This window comes from Strix aluco, chromosome 5, assembly GCF_031877795.1.
Source record: "Strix aluco isolate bStrAlu1 chromosome 5, bStrAlu1.hap1, whole genome shotgun sequence".
NCBI classification, from domain to species: domain Eukaryota; kingdom Metazoa; phylum Chordata; class Aves; order Strigiformes; family Strigidae; genus Strix; species Strix aluco.
The window spans coordinates 47386093-47398215 of record NC_133935.1 but is presented as its reverse complement, the minus strand read 5'-3'; the positions used below and the strand labels follow the sequence as shown (position 1 = coordinate 47398215).

Here is a 12123-nt window from a genome sequence, read left to right as displayed (position 1 = left end):
ACTCCTGGAGATTTTCTGAAGCTGGTGTGTTTGTTTCATGGAGATGTGGGAGGGATTCTGAGACTGGAAAGGACAGTTTCTGGGATTGATTCTTGTGGACAGGAAGAGTCCTGAAGACTTTCTGTTGTGCGGAGGACACGGTTTCAAGTGTTGTCCCAGTGAGTAGTCTGGAGGTGAAACAAACTACTCCAGAGTATATTTGGAAGATTGAGAATAGTCACATTGTTCTTCAAGTGAGTGTAATGGAATGTGGATACTCAAATCAAATTTGGAGGAAATGCTGTTCACGGGGATGGTTTCCATACCCTCTTTAGGAAGGAGCGGGTGTTTCCTTCTTGTTGACTAAACTCTGCTAAAGAAGCTTCCAGTGTAACCTGAAGAGTGGATAGGAGCTGTTGAACAGCTGTCTGTCATGTAATACTGATCACATACCTCATTTCAGCTGACAATAGTGAAGAGGGTCCAAGTTAATGGCTACCATTATGCTTTCTTGGCATATGACTTAAATTTTTCAATAAAATTAACCTTGTCTTTGTGTTATCTGAAAGAAATGAAACCATGGCAGTTTTGAAATAGCTACATATATTGCCATCAAGAAATATTCCTTTTCTGTGGTAGTTTAAATAACAATTTCCCAGGGGAGTACATCCCCTACCTTACACTAGAGTTCACCAGGGATGTTTATTTGCTGATGGAAGAGTCTCTTCATGTATATCCATAAGGACAAGAGAGAATTACTGAGTTTTGCATCCTCTTTGCTGCTGTGTTTGTGACCTCATCAAGGTATTGTAGGATGCCAGTTGGCATTTTCATGAGCAAGGGATAAGTGGCTGCTGTTCAGTCTTGTAAGAGCCACTAAGATGCCTGCGTTGCTGCTCTCTACTCATCCTGGCCATGTCTGGTTACATACTAGAGATAGTGAGGCATGCCAGTTGGTGATTGTTCAATATGCTGAACAGGATTAGTTCAGATAATTGCACATCATCCCAACTGCTGGCAACAGAGCTCATTCTGTCCACTCCTCACAACACCAAGGTGAAAAGACACACTGGAAATTAGAACTATGCAGTGTCTTTTGGAGATGTAATTCATTGTCCTTTAAACAAATCCTGTAGAGAGAACAGTGCCAGGCCTTGGCAACTTGTCTGACAAAGTACATAATCTATAAGATGTTTCATATTCACCTGTTTGTGGAAAGTATGTAGTCATAGTTTTGGAAGGTTTTCATTTTGCAAGTGCTTCTGCCAGTCTTCTCCTTACCCAGTGAGCCATAGCATTTATGTAACCATTTTTCTACTCATCACTTCATATACTAGCCATCAGATGATCCTTTTACTGGGTCAGTTTGTCTGGGCATCTGAAATGGAGCACTCTCTTTTGCTCTCAGGATGCTGCACACAGATATGTCACTACCACCTTTTTCCCCTGTTCATTCCCCATAGCCGTGGATGAGGCTGTTGTGCTTCAGGTGACTGACAGCTATTAAACATCTGAAAACTAAACCAGTCACAAAGGAGGCATCTCATGCTTAACCTTCCTATCCATGCTGAGGTCAGAGACATCACACTAAGATGACTGCAGTGCTCTTTGTGCTGCAGTCTTGCAGGTCTGCTGAATGATAGATTTCACTGGCACTGTGGAAGTCATTGGTGTTACAAACTTCTGCTCTGTCACAGATCCAAGGCTTGTTTCTGTTTTTCCTAGATAAGCTGCCCCATTTGTGGTTGCTGTAATGATGTATGAACATAATGTCCACAGTGTTTTGGGATCAGCCCAAAATCAGTAGTGGGTAAAAAGTCAAGGACAGCTTTGAACTCAACCTGTCCCCACAAGATGACTGCCTAGCAGGGCTTGTGGGAAGGTGTTGGTGATTGCCGCTGAAGGCATACTAAGTGTGGAAGCACAGGCTCACCTGTCATGTTTCTGCAAATCCTGGAGAAGTCACCTTAACCTCAAGTGTGGATGTTTAGCTAGCATGCATTCCAAAAAGGTGAGCCAGGTTTTGGACAAAGACATACTTCTTGTTCCCTGGGCATGATTGTTCTGGTGCTCAGGCTCCAAGTAGAAAACATCTCCATGTGACTTGGCAAGTGCTTCTGAACTGACTGATACAGCTTTAGAGTCTGCCTTCCTGCCCTTTCCATCCCCACCTCCTATACCTAGACTGATTTGTTATGTCCCAGGGAAATATTCCTCTGATGGACTTCCCTGTCTCTGGTGAGTGACTCTCATTCAGATCCCTCTTAGCATCTCCACAGGATTGCCATGACATGGGGGAAAGAAAGTTCAACAGGGCAATTGCCTTCCAAACAGCAAGTTCCAACTTACTATATTATGCCACCTCCTGCTAGATAATCTCTACTTTAACTGTAAGCCTCTTGACAGCCTGGTTCTCCTCCACAAAGTGTTTTGTAGAAGACAGCTGCTTCTGAGCTGGGGTTTGCTGGCTGCCCACTGGGGAATAGAGCATTAGTGCAGCATTAGAAAAATACCCTTTCTTTTCCTTTCTGAAACTCAGTTGCTGAGCTTGACTTGTGTTGCTTCCAGACTCCACTCTTTTATCTTTAAAAAGCAAGAGGAAGGGAAGCAGTGTGAAGTAAACTAAATATATAGGTCCTGCTTTACAACTTTAGTCAGCCATACTGAGGACCAGGAATACAAGACCTGCAATCCTGGGATGATTTTGACAGTCTGAGCAGAATCACTCCTCTTATCCCAAGAGCTGAGCAAAGATCCTAACAGAAGACTGCTGCTTGCATTGTGTATCACCTTAGACATTAGCAGTTTCATTATATAGGAATGTTAATGGATGGAAAGGTAGTCTGAGGAAAGAGTATGTGAGACAGAACATGATCATATTTACTGATGTGCTCCATTTATTGTGCTCTTCACTATACCAAAACATTTTTTTCCAACATGGAGCTACGGCAACATTGCAAGTGAGATGAAGAGAACTTCTGATTTTCCTTCCACCTGTATGAAAATTTCTTGCAAAAAAATTTGCAGAATTTAGTTAAAGTCAGTATCTTTCCACAAAATACTGTAATTGTGATGAAATTCCTCATTAAATGCTTTTTTGTCAGAGGAATTTCACTTGCTGTTGTTGGCATGAAATTGTGCTACTCTTGTGAAGTTATTTTTGCAGAAAAATGGAGTCAGTTCTCCCAGTAGGATTCTACCAGCATAAAGCAATTTCCTAGTACTCTAGTGGTGGTATAAAATGAAGAGTTAAAATAACAACTGTGAGACTGAACACTTGAAACGGTAGTAGAACTGTGTTTAGCCCACGCTCTTGTCAGCATTGGAGTAGTGTCTTGCAGAGGGGTGCCCTTTGCCCAGACCTGCCTCACAAGGAGCTCATGTTGCTGTGCGGAGGAGCAGGCTTCCATCATTCCTGCTGGTTTTGATGGAGTTGAGGTTGCTCAAGAGCTGGGAGAGCTCAGAACTTTAAGCCACATGCAGTTAGCACCAGCTGGAGGACTGTCTCACACTTCCAGAGCAGAGAAAATGAGAATCAGACCCTAACTGATTTTTTTACTTCAAAACAAATGTCATAAAATTTAACCATTTCCTCCTAAATGTCTCCTATATGTATGTGACAAAACTGGAAGTTTCAGAATGGTGTTATTTTCTGAGGCATCCAGACAAAACATCACCATGGAAAAACACTTTCTGATGGAAGAAGATTACAAAAATTTCCCTTTAATCTCAAATTACAACTGTATATATATTTTAGATTGAATTTTAAGAGGTGAACTAAAACCATCAAAGATGGATTTCTTCCCAGATTAAATCTTTGTTGTTGTTTAGAAAGTCATGAATGGTTTAATAGAGAGTTTAACACTGAAGTTGACTACCTTTTGCCTAACTATAATACTTCTAACAGGAAACTAATAAATGTGTTTGTTGTAAGTGGAGAAATTGCCCAAGTGTATAGAAATTTTCATTGCTGTAATCACCAAAAGAAAGAATTTCTTTTATAGGAAGGCATGAGAATCAACAGACTCAAACATCGAATTCCAGAAAATTATATAGAACTATAGGAAGCACATGCATCAGTCAGTCCCATAAAATAACCACCTGCTTGTATGAGCTGGAAAGGTGTGAAAGATTCTTGTCCTGTATTTCAGGAGAAGGTCAACACATGAGTGGTCTTATTGAAGAATAATAGCAAGGGGTTATGGTTGGATTTAAACTGACTCAAACAGCAATAGTGCCATTGAGCTTTGAAAAGATACTGCTCTCCATTAAAGCAATATGTGTTGGAGGTGTTGCACAGCTGTTACTTGTGAAATAGGTTATTTTGAATTTGTCATATTTGACTGGCAAGTATCATTCGGTACTCTTATTAAAGGATAAGTAATTTCCTCACTTCAGAGACCAAAATTTATTACAAATACTCAAACAAGAAAAAATGTATGTAGTTTTTTTATTACATCTGATTTTGAAAATTTCTATTCAATGTATTTATTTACCCAGATATTGATTCATGAGTGCTCATAGCCGATTTGATATGCTTTTAGGTATCATAGAGGTGCAGGGATTAACCAGTTACAAGTAGCTACTTGCAGCTTGTGGCATTTAAAGGTTAGTTTGAAACAGAAAAGCATGGGTGGAAAGCAGTACTGTGTTAGGGTGATTGGATTTTCTGCCAGGCCTGAGCAGCCTGCTCCTGACCCCACATGGCAGTATGCCCCTGAAGACCCAGAGAACTCTAAAAGTTGTCATTTCCCTCAGCAGTTTGCCCTAGATATAGAAGTGGGTATTTTTGCTGTTGCTTTTAAGAAAGCTACTAGGTTGATAAGGAACATAGCTGAGATTTAGGGGTGACAGGCTGTATGCACAGCAGCACGCTGGGTAAACTAAGTAGGACAGGGTAGATCCAGATTGAAATTCCTTCTCTCCCTGTTTTACAGCAGATACTTGATCCAAATCTGTTCTAAGAAAGTATCTTTATCACTATGCTGTAAATTGTTACGATCTTTTACAGTATTTTCTACAGTAATGTTTTTCTTTGTATAAGATTCAGTCATTTACACAGGAACCAGGATTCAAGTCTTCCATAAGTAGGCTGGAGCAACTAGGCAATTCTGACTTCTGGTCCAGTGAAAAAAGGATCTAAACAGAGGAGCACTGTCAGTATAGAGTTTGCTTAGACTGAGCTATAGCCCAGTGTTTTATAGACCCCTGTGGAAGGAAGGACACCCGGTGTTAAAACCTTGTTTCAAATCAGATTGCTTGGCAAAAGCAGCTTAGGTGCTTTGACAGTATGAATGCCTGGGAAGCTGACAGAGTTGTAGGACTTAATTCTGGTTTTCTTACTTAGTCCTATTCTGCAGGATACTTTGGCTCCTAAAGAATGTGTCTGCTTGGCACTTTAGCACAGATAAGTAAATGGATGTAATCAATATTTTAACCAAAACTGGTGGTCTGTATTTTTTTCTCTCAATTGTTTGTGTAGAATAGTTAAATTGAACTGGTGCAAGTTAGACGAACCCTGAAAGATCAATAACAATTGAATTGAATAGGCAACAACTGAGTTATTCTGGGTTTATTATTTCTAGGAAGTGTATTTTTAAGAGATTTTAATGATGTCAGAACTACCTAGGTGAGAACTTTATTAATCTTGCAGCTTTTAATCTGATTTTCTGTGCGTAACATAACTCCATGACTTTAAAGTTAAACATATAATTGGGTGTCCTTAGGATTGGGGTCTTGCTTCTCTTTGTATTTTTGCACCTTAAAATGGTAGTTAGTTGTGTGTTTGCTAGAGATATTTAGTCAAGGGAGAAGCATAACTTTTATTTGTAGTCCTAGTCATCTATTATTTCCTCAGAAATTACTTTTTTATGAGAAAGGCTGAAACAAACCAATTTCTGTAGTGAGTCTAGGTGCTAGATATATGTGTGAATTGTTAAGATGGTATTGTTAACTTTTTTTCCCATTCGTTACTTTCAGGGAATTCAGGCACACCAAACAATTCCCTGATGGAATTACATTTAAAACAAATTTTATGTATTTCTTTTTTATTTTTAAAAATGCATGAGAATACTGTTCCTTTTGTCAACAGTGTACAAACTAATTTTGTTATAGTAGAAAAGAAAGTTGCTGAATTTTTAGTGAGTTCTGGTTCATGATCAGTTTTGTCAGAATAATTTGCTAGATTGAAAGCTTCTTCAAGAGACATTGAAGCCTGAGGCTTCATTCCATGATGATTCTTTTCATAGTGAAAGAACTGTGTGTTGTGAGTTCAGGGCATTTTTGTTGTTGAAATCCCTAGTCCTGCAAATAGTTGTGGACTGCCTGGCTGTACAAATACTAGAATAAATTTAGACTTCCAGCCCCAAAGTGATTACCTAAGAAGAGGGGAAAGAGGAAGAACGGGTTAGTTGATATAATGTTAATTGGTCTAGCTGTAAAGGGGAGACTTTCAGTGGTTAGTAGCTAGAAGCTGTACAAATACTTTAATTTAAAATCCAATATAAAAGCTTCATTGACTAGATGCAGAAACACTTAACGATTTTTTTTTTTTTTAAACCACAGGTTTAGTCTTGTCTCTATAACACATCCATTGAAATGTTGAAGTTAAGGTTGTAGAAAGCTATTTTAGCATGACCAGAATCAGGGTACCAGGCTTAAAATAGGCATCTCTCATATATATACTATTTGCCAGAATAAAAACACTCTTGGAGTTCTGTGTGGGAAAAAGGTCCTCACAGGAATGTCAGCTGGTGTGTGTCTACATCAGAAGATGTAAAGGAAATTATTAATCAAGCACGATGTTTTTGTTAGTCTTTGAATTAATTTTATTGCCTTCATGGCTATGTAAAGAAGGAGAGAATTTGAGAGAATTTAACAGATATGTCTTTAGAATTTTTAAATTTAATACCAAGTCCCCTTCCCATCTTGTTCTTTGTTTCTAGAACACCACAGAATTCCTGCTTTGGAAGAGGCAAGTTGGTTGCTGGGGAACATCAATCAGACTGGCTACTTTAGAGTTAATTATGATATTAAGAATTGGAGGCTGCTAATTAATCAGCTGACAAGGAACCATGAGGTAAGCTCCTCTTTGCATCCCTAAAATCTGCTTTGATAGGTGAACCTTCACTGTTTCATCACCCTAAATGGTTCAATTTTTGTGCTTGCCCCTCACAGGTTATCTCTGTCAGTAATCGAGCAGGCTTGATCGATGATGCATTCAATCTAGCCAGGTATGTTTTCCTGAAGATAATCTATCCTCATACACATTGCTGCAATAACTCATGCAATCATTACCTCGGCAGTTGAGTGTGTTTTGAGGTTAAATATGTTTTAAACACACTTTAGTTCTTTTCCCCTCCCCCCCTTTTTTTTTTTTTTGTATGGCACATAAACATGGTCTGTAGCACATTCACTGCTTTTGATCAATAATTGCTGTAGGATATCCGAGTCTGGAGAGATCTGATCAATTTTGCAGCAAGTTCAATTTAATGCTTTGGAGATAAATAATGTATTTCCTCTTTCTCTAATGAATGAGGTTTTTTCCTTCTGTTTCTCCCTAATGCCCCACCTCTCCTTTTTTTATAACTGACCCTTGTGCTGTATTTAATTTGTGATGGAAGGCACCTTCCGTCTTCAGTAACTTTTTTTGCCCTGACTCGTACTGTTATATCTTTTTTCCAATATCTTTCTTTTCTTTTAATCTGATAGAAAAGACTTTTTCTGCATGATGTTTTTCATGCAGAATGAAAAATCAGAGTTCCATTGAGCATTTCTGGAATTTATACAACATTTTGTGTTTTACTATGATCAGAGTTCATAATTAACACATACAGAGCTGGTTAGGTAATGCCTTCTTTATGAATTGAGGCAATGGAATTGTCCCTATTTTGAAATCAGGACATCTAATGTGTTGGTAGTGAAAGTGTAAAATCAGAGGAAAGTAGTGGAACGTTTCAAACTTTTTGATTCTTGAGATGCCTGGGAACATTGCATCAGTAAAACACTGTGATGTCAAAGGCAGCGTGAAAAGAATTCCTGATAGTACCGGCTTTTCTGCTTGCTAGAGTATTTATAGCCATATTTGAGCAGGGGCTTGCAAGAATCAGCAGTACTGAGGTACATTTCACTACAAACGGTCACTGGAGATGTTTGAGATTCAGGCACAGTGTCACACAGAAATTATGGCTCTGTGATGTTCCAGCATCACTGCAGTAAAACACAGTTGTGTGCCCTACCACTCTGTTCCTGCTGCCAGTACTAGACTGAATATATGACTTAAGCCAGTGATTAGCCCTTACTTAGCAGTGCAGAGATGTAGTAGGGAAGGAGGCATCATAGGGAGAGAATAAGTAGCCATCTGCTTTTTTCACAGCCCTTCATTCTTGCCTTGTGGCATCTTTCTATTTGCAACAGTAAAGGACTCGTAATAGGTCATCACTTCAGGCTTCAGTGGACCGTGATTTGCATACTCTCTGGCTAGTAGAATATTGCAGAGTATTCTGAAATATCTAGACTATTAGAAGAACTACTATATGTTCAGTAATGTAACAATCTGTTCCCATTTTATGTGGTTTTGGCACCTCAGAGAAGTAGTGTGCATTTACACAGAATCAGTGTGTCGCTTTCTTCTTTTTCCATGCACTGAACACAGTCAGATGTGGCTAGACTTCCCTGAAAATCTAGACACCAAAAAAAGCTGTCACTTAAGCTGATTCTTGTAGGTGAGTGTTTTTGTTTTGAGTCAGCACTGAGCCAGTGCACTAGGATGTCTTGTTTATGAAGCATGAAGGCAAGGTCTTGATTAACAGCCCAACCTCCATTGTCTGGCCAAGTTTTGTCTACCTAAAAACCATCTAAAAAAAGAGATTAGATGACTAATGCATTTCCCGCTTGGTTTCCAAAGCACTTTTATGGTCATACTGGATCTTGCTGCTTTTTTGGAGGTAACTACGCTAGAGCGCTGTGAAGCCTTTCACAAGATTTCCCATTCTAAAAACTTGACTTTCGTTAACGATGAGCTACAGTGGATGCTGCTGCATTTGCTACTCATGCACTGTGGAAAAACGTAGTTGAGTTAAATATTTACAGTGTATACACATACGCATACATAGATATTACTTATGAGGAAATAGTCTTCCAACAGGGATACGTAGCTAGATTCCTGTTTCTTTAAAATCTTTGCACAGACTCCTGTCACTAGTATTACTCTGACTACGTGCCTTACAAGCTGATCTGGGTGGAGGAAGGATCTGCATGTTTGCAAGCAGTAGGTTTATGCTTTGTATGTCAAGATATGTGGACCTGGCTAAACTTGCCATGAGGGTATACTTTTTGTTGATCTTTTTTTACTTTATTCATCTATCATTTTTCCTGTTAAAATGTGATGCTGAAGTTAGTAAAATTGGCTAGCTGACTACGAGGTACTGTTTTAAGAAGAGTTTGGTATTTTTTGTTTTCATTTCCCCTCTCCCAAAGAAAGACCAGGAATAAGTCTAACTCTTGCTCTCTTCCTTTACCATGAGTAGGACTAGAGAGGCCTTAAGAGACTGTTGGAAGAGGAGTGTATTGGGGACAGGCCTTGATGGCAGACTGCCTGAACTTCTGGCAGTACAGAAGCAGATGGGAGAGCTCTTGCTGAGACAAGCAGTGTGAAGTCACACGCTGATGCTGCAGTGTGGTGCAGCTGCCCCTGCCCCTGCTGTGTCGGGTGCACTGACGTGACACAGCAGTGTTCCTAAAACAAGTAATGAGGGCTGTCAAAATCACACAGACCCTTTCAATTTCCTCAAAAACTCAAGTGTTCAGAAAGCCACCATCAGCCTAAAAGAAGCTTAGCTTTCTTTTGGAGCAGTACCATGGTTTCAATATTACCTGCCTTGTGGATGCAGTGCTGATTCAGTCTCATCTCCAATGCACAGTGTGTGTTTATCTCTGCCCGTATAATGTTACGTGATGGGGAGATTAAATGCATATGATTGACTGTGACATGAGAAAAGGTGAGTAACCTTATTGACCAGGCATAGAGGCAGTAATTGGTAGTTTAGACCTGACTTCTGAGACGACTGGCTGTTTTTAATTCAGTCCTCAGTTGTGGTCCCTAGTTGCACTGATGTGTTATCTTCTTGTTTACAACTATAAATGTACACATTTTGAGAGAGAGAACAGAACTGTGGAATACATACTTTTATTTTAATCCCTAGCTATTATTTTCAGTGATAAAATAATGCAAAAATGAAAACATAACTTCTTAAATTCATGCTGGTCCTTTTTGAAAGAATTTCTAACAAAAACTGTTCTTTTTACTGTACTGAAGATGCTGTATTTCTTCAAAATACCCCATCCTTCTTAGAAACTTCTGAAGTACTCCCTAGTGTGTTGAACTTGATACAATAATATCCATTCCACACAAGAAGGGTTTGACTCAATTTTTCCACTGTCTTCTAATGTGGTGTGTCCTAATACGATATTTCTATGTAGTTTTACTGCTAATTGATTTTGTTTGTGGAACAAGTATAGGTCTTATCTTTAGTGAAATTTAATAACATTTAGATCTGGAGGAAGATGAAAAAATTGCTCATATAAATTATTTTGGAGCACCACTTTTTTTTAAGAAGAGGGTATGTTTGATTTAATTCCTCCAAAATGTTTATTCTTTTACTATCCAGCATAATGATATCTCAAAAATAAATAACATAAATGAATTGATACCTCCAAGGAATATTTTAAGCTCCATAACTATAATTTCATAAAGTTTTGCCCATTTTGTATGAAATATATTCCTTCTTCTTCCTTCTTGGTGTATTTTGGTTCCATAACATTAATCAAGCAGAGCTGAATTGAATAATAACAATAAAAGAAAGCTACAGCTTGCCCACTGTGTGTTTGAATTCTCGCAATCTTGTTTGTTTTTCAGATTTTTAAGCGTAATTGTGCTCAGCTGTAATACACACCCTGAGGATCTGGAGAGCTGTAGCCTTGGCAGTAACATAGCTTATGGAAATACATGTCCCAAATTCTTGAGCAAGAATAGCACCTTGGCACTCTCTCTTTCCTTCTTCTTGAAGTTCCTTTATCTTTGGGCATGTTTTGTATGAAATTTCAGTACAATTTGAAAATATATTGTTTGTAGTAAATGGGATGTGTTGGCTGAGAAAGCCAAGAGAAGATAGATAGAACTGTGGCTCTCTTCTAAGCTTAAACTGAGCAGAGGGAGGTTCAGATAACTCCCATAAGTGTGTGTCACAGGAAATAACAAAGATCCTACTGTTTCTTGAGAGTGTAGGTAATGTTGTCAGCTTCTCCTGTCTTTCTTGCCTTAGGATAAGGAGTCAGTTAGTATGTGAGGTGGGATGCCTCCCATTTTACTTCAGACATCCCAAAGGTACACCTGTAAATCTGAGCTTGTCACCTTGCAGTACACTGACAGTTAATGGAGGGAAATGTGCACCTGACCTCTCAAAGCCACTTAACCATATAGGATAAGATAAATCGCCCTCCTAATGTCAGGAGTGTTGTGTCACCTCTAGTTCTTACGTGCTGGGATCTAAGTCTTCATATTCACTTCCTCTCATTAAACTGGTTGACTTAATCCAATATTAGGTCTGGTTTGTGTTCAGTGTTAATCAGTGTTGGATCAGATGTGACTGTGGATACCTATTTTACTGTCATCTAAAATAGTTTTTGTTCTTTCCAGTTCTGGAAGAATCCATCTGTTTTGTTTCTTGAAACCTAATGTCCGTCTCAAACCCATTTGATCCTGTCTGCACTATGGTCAGCTCACGGTGTTAAGGTGGCAGGTGCTTGGTTTGCATGCCAGTTGCTCAGGAAACCACTTTTTTGATGCTGACAGTCTGTCTTGCTGTCGATTACTATCTTGTCTTCTGTTCTGCGTTCGAAGTGATAGTGGTGGAGTTCCTCGGATACTCAGATTTTCCTGACAGTTCTCTTCAAGGTGGGTCATAGGCCTAGTGACACCGCAGTGCATGTCAAGATTGCACTCATTGGTTACACATTTAAAAAGGCCAAAGATAAAACTTGGAAGTAAATTTTGCATATTTCTTAGCAGCATTTCTTTGGTGTTTATCAGATAACTGGATTCATGAGAAAGCATGAAGTGGCATTGTTAAATAATTGTTCTTCTGC

At 39.0% G+C, this 12123-nt stretch overlaps 1 protein-coding gene across 1 annotated transcript in view; it reads left to right on the top strand.

Annotated features, from left to right (window-relative positions):
* TRHDE (thyrotropin releasing hormone degrading enzyme) overlaps nt 1-12123 on the top strand; it is a 225056-nt gene that overhangs the window by 166284 nt on the left and 46649 nt on the right. The window contains exons 11-12 of the mRNA XM_074827229.1: nt 6924-7057; nt 7156-7211. Of these exons, the coding sequence (XP_074683330.1) occupies nt 6924-7057; nt 7156-7211 (190 nt within the window). The remainder of the gene's footprint in view (nt 1-6923; nt 7058-7155; nt 7212-12123) is intronic.